Below are 16,967 nucleotides of genomic sequence, written 5' to 3'. Positions count from 1 at the left end.
CTGCTTCCCGACATACCCTCTCCGCGTAGCTGATGCAGTACAGCTCCAAATGTCTACACGTTTAGGCAAATACAAAACAGCTAGCCAGACAAACGCTCGACCTCTTGCCGTCCAGATTACTGTGGCTACATGCTTAACGCACATATGGCGGATAAAAGAGCCACCTGCGTTCCATGTGTACTCGGACGTGTCTGTATTATTTGCAGTGCTGTGCTGCACCTTACCCTTTCTTGTCGTTCTGGCCGGCTACCCCATTCCCTAGCCACAGTGGCCATTTGCGCCTCTTTACCCGTGCATAATGGCCTTACACCGACCTGTGGTGCGATGTCTTGAATGTGGTCAATCCCCTACTCAAAGCAGTCTCAGTGAAACCTTCACAGCAGCGCCACGAACTTGTGAACAGCGTATACAAGTTTGTCCTGGCATTGTATCCTCTCGCAAAGCTGTGACGCAGCTAACAGAAACCGTCGGCCCATTACAACTCTCTTTTCTCCTTCGCAAACACAAGGGGCTAGTGCATCGCACTTACGCCTCGCCTGCGTCGAGGCAAGAGAGCCTCACATACACACTGCTGCCTGCTGCGCGGCGGGAAGCTGTGTCGGCTTCTCTCAACGAAATCACGGCTCGAAGTAAAGACTAATTGCAAATACGTGGTCAAAGCAGCAAGTATCACTACAGAACATACACGGAAGCGGAACTGAACCTGCGGAATGGCCCAGACCACTGGGTGGCTGCAGCGACCGCCCCCCCCGTGCATACAGCAGTGCCGCAACTTAGGTAGAAAATGCAACATAATGCAGGAAAAGAGAATATACTGTATGTTCATGAAAACAGCAACATAAATACACAGGGGGAGCAAGATATGTGGGGCATGCGCTGCCTGTTGCACGCTGCATGAAGTAGCCGATCAGGCCTGGCACGTAGCGCGCGCTGCAGGGGTCTGTGGTTTGTTGCTGTAGAGGAGACCGACGTCCTTTTTTGTTTCACCGTAGTATTTCCATGGAGTGTTCAATTGCCCAAGGGCAAGCTGGTGCACTGTCTTTATCCCCTCTCTCCCCAGGCGTAGCGATCTACCTTTCGATGCTGCTCGTTGGCCGCTGCGCGACTTCGAGATGCACGGGATCGGCTTTCCTACCTTACTTCTTCATCAACACTGAACTTTTTTGGTGCAGCTGCAATCAGGAACTTCCTAGGGCCACTCAACTGGCGTAAAACACCCCCCACCAGACAACCACCGCTGCCCGGTGACCCTGTCCACTGGAGCCTTGGAGCCATGGGAGGCAAAAGCAGCACGCGTGAGCTTTCGAGGGAACTTCCAAAGGGGAAAGGGGGAGTTCTCTTCTCCTTAGATGCAGATAAGTGCACAGGAAGTTGGGACCGAGGCTGAAGTCCGAGAAGTCTTCTGTAGGAGGGAGCGGCAGGCAATACTGATTCTTCTCTCCAGTATTAATTATTCTCTCATCTCGGCCTCTGCATTGAATGCATGCGTATGCTTCTGCGGTTACAGCGTGCGATACGGGAGGATATGCGCACTGTCAAAGAGTTGAGTACGCGGAGTCATGTCAAGCAGGGGACGGTTTCTGGTGTACCTGCCAGAAGGGCTTTAGCCCGCAAGGGGTGAACCAGAGCTCTACTTGTGTCGGTAAGCGGTGGAANGTACCTGCCAGAAGGGCTTTAGCCCGCAAGGGGTGAACCAGAGCTCTACTTGTGTCGGTAAGCGGTGGAAATATCAAGTGATAAGGAGCAGCACTCGTCAATTAGACGAGCCCTAGACCTTCGTTGTTCGGCTGCCATTCGTTCTGTTGTTACACACGTCATGTCCCCGGTTTCTTTTTATGCTGCAGACATAGACGAGTGTGCACAAGGCCTCGACAACTGCAAGCAGAAAGGAGGGGACTGTGTGAACACTCCTGGCAGTTTTACTTGTGGATGCGGCCCCTACCGCCAAGAAAGAGATGGAATTTGCGTTGGTGAGGATTTTTCTTTTTGCCTGTCCCTTGTATATTTTCTTTATGTCTCACCTGTTCGCTTTTTTTTTCTGCCAACATACGCCTTCTTGCATGTACAGCATAACAAGTTGTACTTGCTGTCCCCGTAGAGAACCCCAGCACCGCACTCTTGCAGCCCACACAGCTGCATCTCTACGGTCGATTGTATTCTATCCCCATGGAATTCGGCGTTCACTGCATGGAGCAGCTACAGCTGCTGTTGACATTTGGAGCCTTCAAATTACCGGCAGTGTCTCTACACCCGCGTAGGAGTAGTGTGCATTGGATGCCTTAGTTACGGAGGCTCTGCGTCTGTGCGATCTGTATGCGCAGACATAAACGAATGCTCGACGAACAGAGGAGAGTGCGATGAAAATAGCGACTGCATCAATGTCGATGGATCTGAGCAGCTGTGCAAGTGCCATAAGGGCTGGACGGGTAATGGCGACAAACCCGGCGTTGCATGCAGAGGTTAGCACATAGCATCTGAACATTGAAGCACCAACAAGAAGCACAACATTGTGAATATTACGTTTGAACGGAATCTCCCAGTTACAGTAACCAAGTGCTGCAAAGATGTCCAACTAGACGATCGCATACACTCATGAGCAAATACAGGTTAACCGAAAAATAGCCATTTTTCGTTTAACCTGTATTTGCTCATGAGTGTATGCGGTCGTCTAGTTGGACATCTTTGCATATGNGCCATTTTTCGTTTAACCTGTATTTGCTCATGAGTGTATGCGGTCGTCTAGTTGGACATCTTTGCATATGTATGTGCCGAAGAGTGTGTTGTGATATGCGTGTTGGCGCGCCAGACATCAATGAATGCAACGAGAACCCTGCTATCTGCCCGTCAAATTCAATATGCACGAACTTGCCGGGTTCGTACAAGTGTGAGTGTGGGCCTGGTTTTGAACCCGATTCCTCTGGCAGTGGATGCGTGACGGAGGACTTCTGCGGAACGGGAAAGAACGACTGCGACTCAGTCTTTGCCACGTGTTCGCTGGTGCCTGGTTCGTTCAAGTGCGAATGCATCCAGGGGTTCCGTGGAGTAGGAACGGTCAACACATGCGAGCGTAAGCAGACACCCACTCGATGCCATCAACAGGCACGAAAACGGGAGGAGGCACGCGCCAAAGCTGTATTTTACGGTTGCATTCCCAATGCACTTCCCGGGACTGTCTTGGTGAATGTTCAGCGCTTGCGGGGAACGAGGATCTGGCTTGCACAGCATTGGGACTGACTTGTGGAGACTACAAGTACTGCACAAAGAGTACAACCCAGGCAGGAATGTGGGAGTGCGCAGACAAAGCGGCTTCTGAACAACTCGCCGTCTTTCTAACGAATGGCTCAACAAGCGACACGCCGTCGTGGATTTGGGCTGTCGTCGTTTTGTCCACCATCGTGCTCATCCTTATATCTGGAGGCATTTTGTGTGCGTCTCAATGGATCGTCACGAGTTCTATCCATCCTTTTCCCGTAACAGGGGACACAGTTCGCAAGTTTAGCCTGCGACCGCGTATTCACTTGGTAGATATTGACAAAGTTACGTTTTGGGGTACATACCCGAACGTAGGACTTAACAGTCGTAGTTTGAAGTTGCGTGCACGGTGTTTTCAGGGTGCTTGTACAAACGGTTTATAAAGAAAAGCGAGGAGAACGAGGAAGACCTGCTCACTGAACAAGGTGCGTAGGTGGGAATATGGGAATACATTGCTAAAACCCAACAGAGAGACTCAGTAGTGCTAAACCAACTCGCGAACTGCATAAAGCTTGCGTTTGATCATGTTGCAGATATCGGCGAGGGCTATAACTACGGTGCAACCCAAGGCTATTACGCTTGACGGATTTAAACTGATTCAAACGAAGAGTCTACCTTCTTTGCGTGCTTGCATTGCATGTCTTAGAGGGTGAAAGACCGGACTCTGATTTTCTGTGTTTTGTCTAGGCGTTCGTACAGCGAACAAACCACTAGCATGCGCAGATAAGTGAAGAACCCTATTTTCTGTCCATCCTATTTGAAACGCATCGTGCTGCGCTAGGGATGGTTCGCTTGATTGGTGAGGAGAGCTACAACTGAGTTGGCATTATCGTTGCTTTACTCCTGAAGGTAGTTGCAGTGCTCCTTAATCCAGGAAGCCCTACTTATGCCCCGCATGCCCTGCTTCGGTGGCGCTGCTTCGGCTAACTTAAGTGAATCAAGTGCCTCTGTAGCTTCAGTCTGAATATTTCTGTGCCCAAAACAGTTTTGGTAATCGCATTCCCGTCACCACAAACTCACGAGTGAAGCATTTGGCACTTACAACTCCGGTGTTTGATATTCACTAGAGCCACCCGTCTTGTGGCGAGCGGGGAGTCCTTCTAGTGCCTGCGTGTACCGGGGCTCAGCAGTGCAACAGCTAGTGTAAGGCAGTGACTTTTCAGTTGAAGTTACAGCGGTCCCTCGACGGAGCTGTCGTGTACAATAGTAGAGCGTTGCCAGTTCTGCTGTTCGCGTGTACAAAGTATGAAGGAACGGAAGGTCGAGTGTAGGGATGCGGGAACTTGGGGTAAAGAGACCCACCCGATGATCGTTCTAAACATCTGGATGCCGTTTAGCCCGATGGCCGGCTGTTGGGGAGCCGCCAGCCTCGTCTTCAATCGCTTACCAGCATTCCCGACATTTCAGCTTCCACATAAATTCATTCAAGCGAAGCCTGGCATCCACTTAGAGCATACCGCTAGCAAAATCCTAAAGACCAGTTACGGCCCCGACGGTAGGTTGAGGCGAACGCCGAGATAACACAAGCTACTAAGGCTAAAAATAGTTAAGCACATGTACTATAAAAACCCGCAAGCACAATGCATCAGGAGTGCCTTCAAGAGACGAATTCACTCTGTCCACGAAGCTCCATAGATACTGGATAAACAGTTAAGGTCGCCTTGCAGCGAACCTCCACTGCAGAATGCCCCTACATCTGCGAGTGCCGTTCAAGTGCAGGACTGCCAATCTGCAGAACAGACCAGCTACGTATCGCATCCGTTGCGTTGTAGTCAGTCCGAGCCCCGTTGACTGTATGACCCCACAACCACTCCCCCTCCTACAACGCTAGGTTCCACTAACTACACAATATTTGCCTACACAATGTATCTGCCTACCCTACACTACGGACACTATACTACGGACGCCTCATAACTGTGACGAAGAGATCGCCTGCGATCATTTGGTAATGGCGCCTGTACGTCCGCAGGACGCATTCTGACGAGTTCGCTGCATAGCACAATCGGGTAAGGGAACGGGCGCTTGCGGGCATCCGTTTCACCTCAACAGACGTGCCATGGCTCACAAGACTGTCGCCCGCACGGAAGTCCCTTTGCGGCAAAATGAAAGGAACTCCACTAGAGCAACTCAGCAGCCCGCTACACCATTCAAAGCTATTGCTGTGCATATTACTCTGCTGGCTTGTGCAAAATCGTTCACCACGCCACTCCGCAGATCATCCCTTCTCTGCTGTCTCATCGGCAAGCTTGATCTGGGAGCATTATCAATCTGCTTCTAGTCAAGGTGGCACAGGCGCTAAACGCCATTCGCAAGTACGTGCTGCTGTGTGTAGTCGTTGAGCAACGGAAGCAAACGGATCAGGGATGCGTCTCAGTCCGGCTAATAACTTATACTGTGCATCAAACAACGATGCAGTGCCGGTAAATATCTGGGACCAGCGGCGCGCAGGCAGCAAATCGCTGTTATCTCGAAGTGCAATTTCCACGCCCATCCGGTCTGTTAATGCATGCTCTGCGAGCCAACCTCCTTTCACAAAATGTACACCATGGCGGGATCTAATGCCCCGAAAATCGTCCACCACAACACGCTGATAATCAACGCCGCCGTCGGCGCTGTGTTCCAACACTGTGGCTTGATGAGCCTACTGCTGTTCAGTAGCCTCCACCTTCGGCGCCTCGGCGGCATCGCCCACGGGCTGCTGCTGCTGTTCCTGAGTCTGCAAGTCGCTGGTCCAGAGAGTCAGATTGTCACGTAGCAGTTGCATGATAAGAGTGGAATCCTTGTAAGACTCCTCGGAAACCTGCGAAGTCGAACAGGCATTAAACAAAAGGAATCGATATAAAGAAAGTGACCTTCCGTAGCATCCCATGAACAAGGTAACTCAAATCCCACAGCCGGAACCCGAGGTCCCGCGAGACTTACGCTGTCGAACTCGGTAATTGCATCATCGAAAGCCAGTTTGGCCATTTCACAAGCCTTCTGTGGCTGGTTGAGAATCTCGTAGTAGAACACAGAGTAGTTGAGGGCCAGACCCAAGCGGATAGGGTGAGTAGATGGTAGTTCTGCTTCAGCGGTGTCCGTCGCACGCTTGTACGATTCCTCCGCCTGTTCTGCCGATGCCTTCTTCCCCTCTTCGTTGCTGAACTCGGAAATGTAACGGTAGTAGTCCCCCTTCATCTTGAAGTAGAAAACACGACTCTCAGAATCCTATGGAAACCAGAACGCGCAAAACAAATGGTTCTCAAAAGGATACCTTCAAGTTCAGATGCACCTCCTACCTGCACCCCTTGTGTTGAAAAGAGCTTTGCGTTCAACTGTCTGGGCTGTGGGGAACGAACCGTGGTGCGGGGCAGCAGCTTGTCGGTCAGAAGGGTCAGGATCTCCTGGCAGATTTTGTTGAGCTCATTTTCAACCTTCTGTCTGTAGCTCGCTGCCAAGGCCTTGTTCGTCATGTGGTTCCTGTTGGCCTCCTTCTGCTCAACAGAAGAAATTATGCGCCAGCTGGCGCGGCGGGCTCCCACGGCGTTCTTGTACGCAACACTTAGTAGATTCCTCTCCTCAACAGTCAACTCGTCCCCCTTGCCACCTGGAGTGGAGCTGTTCTGGTCGAGACAGTTCTCCACCAAATTCTTCATCGCCTCCGCCATTTCTGCAGCATGCGCAAAACACAAGTAGACTATGGCTGACAAGGTGCTGGTCAACTCCCTCTATAAAGCTGGGAATGCCCCTCCAATACGACAGACTCAATTCGTCCAACAGTATGCGGAACGCTCGACCACGCCATCACATTACAGATGCGCCTCAAGTCTGCCATTCACAATGCTTCAGCCTGTAGACTACAGGCCTCCACCCAGCCACCCGAAGCGCCTAGCTCATCCTCTCGAAGCACCAGACGCTTCCTTCACATGTTATACGCATCACAAACGTCAGCTACCAACATTAATGAACGGAAACGCCACATCCAAATGCTAGCAGTCACTTCCCCCGGTACCGCGCAACAGCCAGAGGGCAGCCGCTGGAAACATCGGCAGCGCGCGAAGCACGTCGAGGAAAAGATCGCTATTGTGCACGCAGTGGCGCTTCTGCCACTGCCAGTTGCCACCAGGGAAGCATTCAAGGCCTCCATACATGCTGAAGCAGCCGGGCGCCACGCCAGCTACGCATCCTCCTTTGTCCACAACCGGCTAGATGAGACGGAAGTGGCTCTATGGATACTGCCGAAGCAATCTCCACCTTAAAAAAGAGGTAAATCAGCCCTCAACTGCAGAGCTTGTCAGCAGAAAACGCCTACAGCTGGCCGCACCTGCGACCCATCACCCTACCATCCCGCGAAAGCGTGACTGAGGAGGCATTCCTGAGCCACGTGCCACCATAACGAGGGAGAAGAATGAAATAGCCGAATATGCTGTACCCGATGTCCCGAACTGGCGTGTAAATGCAGAAAAAGGGACCTACCGTCATAGCGCTCCGCCTGCTCAGCGAGCTTGGCGCGGTACACATGCTCCTCGCGGAGAGTCTTGATGTCCTCAATCATTTTCACGCAGAGACACCAGAATAAGAGCTCAGGCACATAAAATTCGCCGTCAGAGGTCACTCTACAGGCTCAAAAGTGCTTAACTGTGAGCAAGCAACCCGCCTGCTGGCACGGCGCTTCATCCGCACACTGCTGCTGCTGCCGCCGCTGCACGCAGCAGCCCGCTGCTGCTACTGCTGCTGCTGAACTGACAACACCCCGCAGTTGGGAGGCTCTTATAATATTATTTTGTTGCATTAATGCGATAGTTGCTGTTTCTGGACGTCCTCTTCCCTTTTATTCCATCTTCAGCAGCACACATGTGCAAGGATTCAATTCCAACGCCCACCTCAATAGGAGGGGGTTAGTTGGGCCCAGCCCATCCGGTGCATCTAGAGCAGAGGGTCTGGCTTGTGTTAGCTATTTTCTAGGAATTTAGCTATACTTTTAGATTTAGAGACATTTAACCATTGCTCTGGCTCATGCATGCAAAGTGAGGTCATAATGGTTCCCAATTGCATTTTCTCCCCCCGCTAACTGCGTGGCCCCCCACAGGCAGCTGCATTTTTGTCATGCTCGGCATTGTGTGCAGCGTTTCCTCATCATAATATACAATGAATCTTGGAAATTTGTTTAGTAGTCTTCTACGTTCAATCATAGCCTTTTTTGTGGGCGCGACGCGTCCGAATCGGCCCGGCCCCCTTCACCAGCGGGTCGCAGGCTCCCATAAGGATACTGCGGTAACGGGTTGCAAGATCATGTCGCTCACTTTTCCATGAACTGAATAGTAGTGTGTCCTCCAATAATTGACCTTGGCAAGAACCATTTCAGTCGTCTTCGGACGGGCTGGTGTATGCAAGCGGTTGCATGCTGCGGAGCATGGCCTGTCTAAAGCTTTATGTGTATTTCTACTGGTGTGTAGGTTGGCTGCTGGTGGCCAGGTGAGTGTTTATTGCCATTTTACAATGTTGGCACATGCATCAAAAATGGGCTTGGGCATGCTCACATATTGGGTTGCCTGGCAGGGAGCGTTGCAGCTTGTAGGATGGCCTGTGTAATTCGTGCTTTCTGGTTTTGTTCAGGGAGAATGGGTCGGCCCCGCAAGGGGTCAAGCAGTTCTGTATCGACATGAAGCATCGAAAAATTTTGCTTCGCTGTGGTTCAGGGGCTTGAGGTCAACGCGCACGTGCCGCCTCGGATAATTTTTCATCGCGAGCACCGGGTTCTACCCAAGCGTTTTAGTTGACGGTTGAAATTTGCGTTCTCTTAGCAGCGCATCTGCTAGCAACCCTAGTGCCTTTGCAAGATGCCTGGATCGGCTCTACCTCGGAACAACGTTTGGGGCCGAGCCGGAAGTGAGTTCGATACGGTGCATTGGGCGTTCCTGCAGGTAGCCGGCCGGTTGGGAGCTCCGTGTGACTGAGTGCATCACAGAACGCCTTTTTCAGCGACACAGACTGCAGCGGTTCTTCAAGGGTTAACTTGATTGAATTTCTCCAAACTGGGGTCTTCGTGAAAGAGCCAACATGGGGCGCATGTATTTCTTCGGCGTTCGGGGCGATGAAATGGCCCGACGCAGCAGCCTAGCATCAGCGTAATAAAGCCCACTGCTTACATGTTTTAATTGATCCAGCATGAAGTACAAGCGTATCAGCTCCACCGATCCTCATGTACTGCCTTCCACAGGCAAAGCACATTAACAGACTCCGCCAATAAACAACCAGGCAGGTAGTACTTCAGCGGCGTAGCTTTAGATATCAGATCCGTTTCGCGCGCCGTATCAAGTGCTTTTAGAGTCTCTAAACCATTAGTATTACTGTACTCGACGGAACTGTCCTTCCATTGCGCGTTTGTCACCTCTTGTGGCCTCAACACTGAGCCGCGCATTGCGCAGGGGCTAGAACGTTTCGCAGGTCGCTTTGTTGGTTTGCACGGCGTCTCTGATCTTACCGAAGGACATTTTTGAGCAACAATAGGGTCGGAACACTCTGTATAAGAATTTTACAGAAGCACCAGACCCCTATTCCGGTACCCAGGTATAAATAACGCTTGCTCTCTGGCCTTGATCAAGGACAGAAACGAGCTGCAGTGTAGGTAAAGACTTACAGCAAGACTTCCCGCAAAACAGCAGACATCCTTCCCCTGTTATCCGGCCTACTGGGCATTCAGCTCAGGGCCTGGGTGTTGCGGGGAAGAGGCTACCTGTAATGGGATAGCAGCGCACCTCGCTGCGGCTGGCAATACAAGCCAGCTTCACGCATGCAGACAAGCAAGCTTCAACGAAGCTTCCTTTGCTGCATGCTTTAAATCTGAATGTACTTATAGAACGTCTGTGTTTGCTTACATGCCATCTACGAAGGCCAAGTGAAGGCTCCTTTGCTAACGGCGGGCAGATCATGCCCATGCTAGACCAGGATTTTGGGGAGCGGTGGAACAAGTCCCTGTGAAGAGACGGGCCGTTTCGTGTTGCAGGACCTAGCTATGTAACGAGACTCCCCAAACTTATTCGGGGACTACTGCTACGTGCCAGGCTGTCCTGTTGTGTGGGTGAGGTTCGTTTTTGTCCCTGCCCCAGTGAGCTATGCCGCACTGCTGAGTGTAACGATAGCCCACGATGTTATCCAAGCACAGCTCCGAGCTGCAAAGGAGTCAAAATACTTGTCAATAACGGCAACATTGCCGTGGTCGTTGTGCACGAGTGAGCGTTGAATGAACAATTGAGATGTACGTGAGTGCATACTGCTGTTTACTGAGTAAATACTTTGATGAGTCTATTAGATACTGTTTACAAAGGGACGTATTGCTATGACTATACGAGAGGCCGACCTATGACTTGGTACAAAAGGTGTTGCAGCATGCCGATTGACCTGCCGACCTGCAGGGGCAGGTCAACCACGACTTCTTGGGGCCAACCGCTGGGGGGTGGGTTATAATATACATGGATGCTTTGCTAATGTTCCTCCGAAATGCGCAGGAGCACCTAGCACCTCCGGCGGACCCTACAACTACTACATGAGAAGCAGTAGTTCGTGAAAGCGCGGATGTGTTCGTTTCCATTCAAAATAATCATTCAAAATAATCAGCTCCTTAGCTCTTCGTATCTCTGCGGCAGGGGTTGAACCAGATCCAGCTAAGGTCCAGGCGATTAAGAGGTGGCCGCTACCGCTGTACAGGCGGACGGACGTTCAGAAGTTCCTCGGGCTCGTCTCATACTACCGCCATTCCATTCCTTGATTCGCTCGCATTGCTGGCCTTCTAACTGGTCTTCCTGAGAAGGACAAACAGTTCATTTGAACGGAGAATGATGATGAAGTTGCTCTACGCCACATCGGGCACCTGTCATCATCCCCAGTACATGCGCTTCCTGATTTTGATAAACCCTTTTTCTTCACGACCAATGTCAGCGACAGTGCAGTCGAAGTTATGCTCTCAGCAGTCTTGGTACCCACATCGTTTCAGAGAGAGGGACCAAAAGTATCCAGTACGGGAAGAGCTCTACGTGGTCTGCTGGGGTGTAAAAAAGTGTCGAGATTACTTATACGGAAGGTCATTTCCTGCCCAAACTGATGATCAATCCGTATCCCACCTGACAGAAAGTTTTCAAGAGTATGATAACGAAAGAGTTCTTCGGCGGCTCTCCCGACGCACGCAGTACGACTTCAGTTTCATGTATACCAAGGTTATCTATCACCAGCTTGGTCGCTAACGCACTCTTCAGACACCCTAAGGGTCAGGCACAATGTTCCGGGACTGCACATGTCTGTGATGATTCCCGTTTTATATCCGAATTGCGTTCTTCTTATTCCTTAGATACTCACCCGGCTGCGGTCCTAGCTAAGCTCAACAATGAGAGACGGGTCAAGTAGTACAGCATCGATAGCGACCTCCTGTGGTGCCAAAGCAAGGGTGAACTTCACAAAGTGTACGTGCCAGCCTCGCTTCGCACTGAAACTTTCCGGAAAATGCATGGTCATGCGCTAGCGGGACATGGTAGGGTCAGCACAACAGTGGTGCGTTTTGCCAGGTCCTTTTGGTGGCCTAGACTGCGCCCCTCAGTCGAGGAGTTCGTCCTCTCTTTTCCGGACTGCCCGCAGCAAGAACCGCTGAGCACCCTCAGCCCGGGAATTCTGCAAAGCTCTCCAATTCCAGAAAGGATCTGGGCGGACATTTCAATGTATTTCAGAGTGGGCCTACCACGTGCCAGAGGCCATGGTAATATCTATATCGTTGTGGACCGGCTCGGCAAATATAATCATTTTATTCCGTGTTCAAGCACGCCCACAGCGGAGGGTGTTGTTCAGCTATTCATTAGTCAGGTGTGGAAGCTCGATGGCTTCCCAAAAAGCATCGTTACGGAGAAGGATCGAAAGTCCGTTATCGGCTTCTGGTGGAGCCTAACGCAACGGCTCAACATTGACCACAACATGACCACCGCCAAGCATCCGGAGGCAGATGCTCAGACCGAACGAACTAACTGCAATCTGGTGCAGTATTTGCGACTGTACACCCAACAGAACATCTAATGGGATTGATTTTCTTGCTTATCCAAAATGGGTTTATAATACTACAGTGCACTTGTCAACACATTGTCCCCCAGCGTCCCTGGACTCTACAGAAACTCTACTAGCTGAACCGACGCTGGATCTTTGTGTTCGAAGCCAGTCCCGAATGACCGCGTCATCTGACATCCGCACACCGCTCGCAGCAGCGCGGGGATGCAAGAGAAAGGCACAGGAACGCTAAACCAAAACGAGACGTTCAACAATTACATTCAACCCGGGTGACTTGATTCTAGTGGATTCGCACACCCTCCGTAGAGAGCAGAAGGGTGAGCAACCCTAAAATTTCGCAAGACGATGGGTTGGGCCATTTGCTGTCCGCTGTTGGGTCAGTACATTGGCCTACATCATTGACTTACCCTTAACGTGGAGGCGTCATCATATTGTTAACGTCGACTTCTTAAAATCCTTTCGGGAATCCCCGCTGTTCTCTCGCATTCTAGTGAGGAAACAGCAGCAAAGTCATCACGAGAAGCCGAGCATGGAGGCTACAGGGATTCTAGAGGTATGGGTTACCATGGAGGATGTCATAGGAAACGCGGATACTATGTGAAATAGCCGGGAATCCGTGAACCTGAGTGGGTTTCGGAAGATCGTTTAAGGAAACCGATCCCACCCGAACATTTCCTGGCTCTGCTGGGCCACCCTGCAGACATCGTTGGCGTCGGCGGACTCGACGCCACATGATAATGGATACTTGGGCTTCTGTGAGCAGCCGTCTAGGCACGACAAACGCTGGAAGGCTCTTATGTTTTGACTACAAGCGTTCTATGGGCTATTTATTCATCTACAGCTTTGGTCTCTTCAGGCTACAACAGGCTACACATGATGGCCACGAGTCTCTCTATGGATCCCCATTTGGGGCTGGAAACCCTTCCTTGAGGCTTCCCAGGCGCCTTCCACCTTCCCCTGCGAAGCTGATAGCCCAGAGATTCAGATCGGTCCCTATTTTTTTTGTTAGACTACAACGGCTTGCTCAAGCAGACGCTCGGCAACATGCTAAGCGTCGTGGAAGCCCCTAACAGGTCGCGTTTGTATGTGTACATGTGTATGCGTGTGCGTGTGTGTGTGTGTGTGTGTGTGTGTGTGTGTGTGTGTGTGTGTGTGTGTGTGTGTGTGTGTGTGCGTGCGGGTGAGTGGGATAGCACCACGGGCACGCCAGCAACTTCCCCTCACCCAGAGGCCTTAGCTGATCTGCTTCCGTTATATTATCTTGCCTCCGTCTCTCCGGCAGTGGCCTGCTCTGTGCCTGCCCAGCCAAAGCTGGGCGGGCTTGCCAGAGCACCGGCTACCGGGCTGCGGCGGTAGCAACAGCCCTGCCAGCGTCCTTCCTTTGCCCTGTCTATACTACTACTACTACTACTAGCACTACCATTACTAACGGTAAGTGCGCCAATAGGACGGTCCCCGCTGTTGTCTTCCCTGCCTCCTCAGTGACATGCCCTTCCGCTGCCTTGATCTCACCCCCCGGCCCCCGTCCCCAGCACCCGTGGGGGATCTGCGGCTCTCCCTTTCTTTCCGTGTTTTCAAGTATGTTTTATTTCCCATGATTCCGCCTTCACCAGTGTAGGCAACGCGAAAGCTGCGTGGTGACTGTCGCTCGCGCTTCCGCAGCAACACCAGCTGGGGGAGTCCCCCGACAGTCGGCCGATTGGGCCTTCTCGGTCTCTTATCTATTTGTTGGTTCCTGCAGGCAACAGCCGGTGTTTACGCGAAGGGTAGCAAGCACACGCAGCAGCAGCGGCAGCACCAGGAGCAGCCGATTAAGCAGCAGCAAAACACATGCAGCAGCAGAGGAGCACGATGCCCTTTTCGCCACACAGCAGCTCCAGTGGATGCCGCAGTGAATGCCGCGTGCAGAGTTGCACTGCACGGCGAGCAGCACCCGCAACAGGACGGGCGGCACGAGCAGCAGGAGACAGAGAGCAGAACTAGCACATTCCAGATGGACATCGACACACAAGACGTGCAGTTTCTGTCGATGGAGGGGCAGATGTAGCATGGTCTGCCTGCAGTTAGCATAGTAGCCTTCACTTGGCCTTGGTAGGTTTGATGTGAAGCAAGTACAAACGTTCGACAACTGTATTCAGGGGTAAAGCATGCCGTAAAGAAAGCTTTGCTGAAGCCTCCTTGTCTGCACGCGTGAAGTTGGCTTGTATAACAAACCGCAGCGAGGTGCGCGGCTATCCCATTTCAAGCAGCCTCCTCCCCGCAACACCCAGGCCCTGAGCTCAACGCCCAGGAGGCAGGACGACAAGGGAAGGACATCAGCTGCCTTTGGGAAAATTGTTCATCTACTTCTTTACCTACATTGCAATTCGCTTCGGTCCTTGATCAAGGCCAGAGAGCAAGCGTTATGAGCATCGCACCCGTGACCACACTCCCGGAAATTGCTATGAAGTTGGGCAGCTAGGCAACTAGATAAACAGAAGGGACTTCCGCTACGAATTAAATTAGAAAACATCTGAGTAGTTTGATGTTCAATGTTTATAGAAAATCGATTTGAAACAATGTTCTGGGGCTCTGGACCGCAGGACCCGAAGGTCACGGCGGAGACACCCCGGAAGTGGTCACCAGACCCCGCCCGCAACTACGGCGGTACGACGCCCGCTGCCTCCTGACAGGTACGCCTGTCGGTTCTTGCTGAGTGGGGAAACACTCTAACGGTTTACCGTCTGCTTGCGAACATATAATGCAAAAATCAATGGATATATATATATATATATATATATATATATATATATATATATATATATATATATATATATATAGTCACCAGCCACTAATTATACGCGTCCTTCTAGGGGAGCTAGAGGAACAGACGCATTGTAGTGCACACGCATTACACTCGGCCTCATCACCAATTGGCCTGGTTCAGTCCCTTTAGCCAGCGCCTCCAGGCTGCCTGGAACAACTCCATTACAGCCATAAAGGGTAAGCTTTTGAAGATTTTCAATCAAGCCCTCTAAATAACGGCAGCTAGACTAAAATACAGCAAACCACCTTCCAAGTCTAAGCAGCCTGTTGGTAATCCTGTAGTGCTCAGGCAGTACGATGTAGTTGAATTAGATTTTTTAGAGAGAAGATGCAGATTATGGATAGCATATTACATATAGAGTATACTCGTTGCATGTCAAACAGTTTAGCAGCAGTGCCTCAGGACAGATTATCGCACAGCACCCATCAACGGGAAGGAACCGCGAAGGAGGGGCAGGTTACAAGCAGAGAAGCTGGCATACCGGTGACGGGGGACTTCACCCAGGAGCATCCTGGCACGCATAGTCCCATCAGCGAACCAGAACTTTAATGGAACTCGTGCCTCCAGTCGTTCGTTACGCATTGTAACACGCTATATGACACTGTCCGGCCGTGTTAATGGCTCTTTGGCGAAACCCTTTTTGACTCTTCGAGGTCCCATAGTTAGACAGTACCGTTCCTGTAGAACATGGTAAATTCTTGCCTGGTCAGGGAGTACGTTCTCACTCCCTATCCTTCCAGTAAACCTGGAGGTAGCCTGATGAACCCCAGGGTATTTCAATTTTGGGCTCTTCCCGTGTGCTCTTCTCTCTCCCACATCCCTCCCCCACTTTTTCTCGGCGCGTCGGACTGCTTTCTTTCTCGCCCGCGGCGGACTTTACACTCAGCGCAATGGATAGCTCTCTGAGTAACCTTTTCGCTGGCACAGGATATGTCCAGGTGCACATGACAAATTTCGCACCTCTCCTAGCAAACTTCGTCTCCCACGGGCTTAACGAACGTTGATGGTCCCGCATCTTCGGCATTACAGTTACAACCTCTGCGTGTCCAGCCGTTAAGAGGCCACCACCAACCCAGAACTTGGTTTTTCATATTTTAGTACCTCTATTTTTATTTAACTCTTCCCGTACCCATTCAGAGGTGAGCTCTTGATTCCATTCGTTCATATCGCATCGTAGCAAGCTGCATGACCACTGCCGACCGTATCAACTGACTGCAGACGATATCCTCCTTGAATATTCTAGTTTCTATTTATACAAAAACTGGAACAAAAAGGACGAGAAAAGGTATTTTCAGACTTGTGGTTCGGGGTCTAAACAGTGTTGTTTCCAAAAAAGACTAGAGGAACCTTGCTGAACCCCAGGGCGTACGAGCCCACTGCAACTTCTCAGCCTTGCCTTTCCGCAGCCAGAGCTGCTCACATCGAGTTTCTCTACATAAAATTACAGCAATCGTTTCTTCAACAATAGAAACAGCTAACATTGTCTGGCGTTTTTGTTCTCACGGATCCTGTATGGTTCCCGTAGCCCGTCGACGCGTGGTGTTCGACACCGCAAACAGAATGAATACATGTGTGGGATAAGATTGAGGGTTCCGCCACAATTTGCTAACAGGAGATGAACTATTATTTAATGATACGAACGTGAAACCCTTACGTCGTGACTCACGCGGGCGGGTCACCGTCTGCGTTGGGAGAAGGTGGGGGTAGAACTAACCCAAGAGAGGAATCTAGTGAATCGATTGGCTGCTTACATTAATAAAGATGAACTGTTGAAGCAGATATACAAAATTTCCCGTTCTTAAAACTAGAAATCGGGCCTAGCGAAAGGTTGCAAACACGAGTCTACCGCAGGTTACCACGAACGGTAAGCCCAAAGGGTAGACGT

At 51.1% G+C, this 16,967-nt stretch overlaps 3 protein-coding genes across 3 annotated transcripts; 2 read left to right on the top strand and 1 right to left on the bottom strand.

Annotated features, from left to right (window-relative positions):
• Positions 1-1,349: 1,349 nt before the first annotated feature.
• On the top strand, positions 1,350-3,835 carry EMH_0046910 (microneme protein 7, putative; the record flags this gene model as incomplete). Its single annotated transcript, XM_038022744.1, has 8 exons — positions 1,350-1,404; positions 1,508-1,642; positions 1,845-1,970; positions 2,322-2,426; positions 2,807-3,067; positions 3,190-3,426; positions 3,612-3,677; positions 3,786-3,835. The coding sequence occupies 8 exons, from the start codon at positions 1,350-1,352 to the stop codon at positions 3,833-3,835; spliced, it is 1,035 nt and encodes a 344-aa protein (XP_037878598.1).
• A 2,058-nt stretch (positions 3,836-5,893) lies between these two features.
• On the bottom strand, positions 5,894-7,786 carry EMH_0046800 (14-3-3 protein, putative; the record flags this gene model as incomplete). Its single annotated transcript, XM_038022743.1, has 4 exons — positions 5,894-6,052; positions 6,175-6,459; positions 6,591-6,901; positions 7,708-7,786. The coding sequence occupies 4 exons, from the start codon at positions 7,784-7,786 to the stop codon at positions 5,894-5,896; spliced, it is 834 nt and encodes a 277-aa protein (XP_037878597.1).
• A 5,976-nt stretch (positions 7,787-13,762) lies between these two features.
• Positions 13,763-14,323, top strand: EMH_0046690 (uncharacterized protein; the record flags this gene model as incomplete). Its single annotated transcript, XM_038022742.1, has 2 exons — positions 13,763-13,813; positions 14,018-14,323. The coding sequence occupies 2 exons, from the start codon at positions 13,763-13,765 to the stop codon at positions 14,321-14,323; spliced, it is 357 nt and encodes a 118-aa protein (XP_037878596.1).
• Positions 14,324-16,967: the final 2,644 nt, after the last annotated feature.

Source organism: Eimeria mitis, genomic scaffold (assembly GCF_000499745.2).
Source record: "Eimeria mitis Houghton genomic scaffold, Emh_scaff46, whole genome shotgun sequence".
Lineage (NCBI taxonomy): Eukaryota > Apicomplexa > Conoidasida > Eucoccidiorida > Eimeriidae > Eimeria > Eimeria mitis.
The sequence above is the reverse complement of the archived record's forward strand: the minus strand, read 5'-3'. Positions and strand labels throughout refer to the sequence as shown.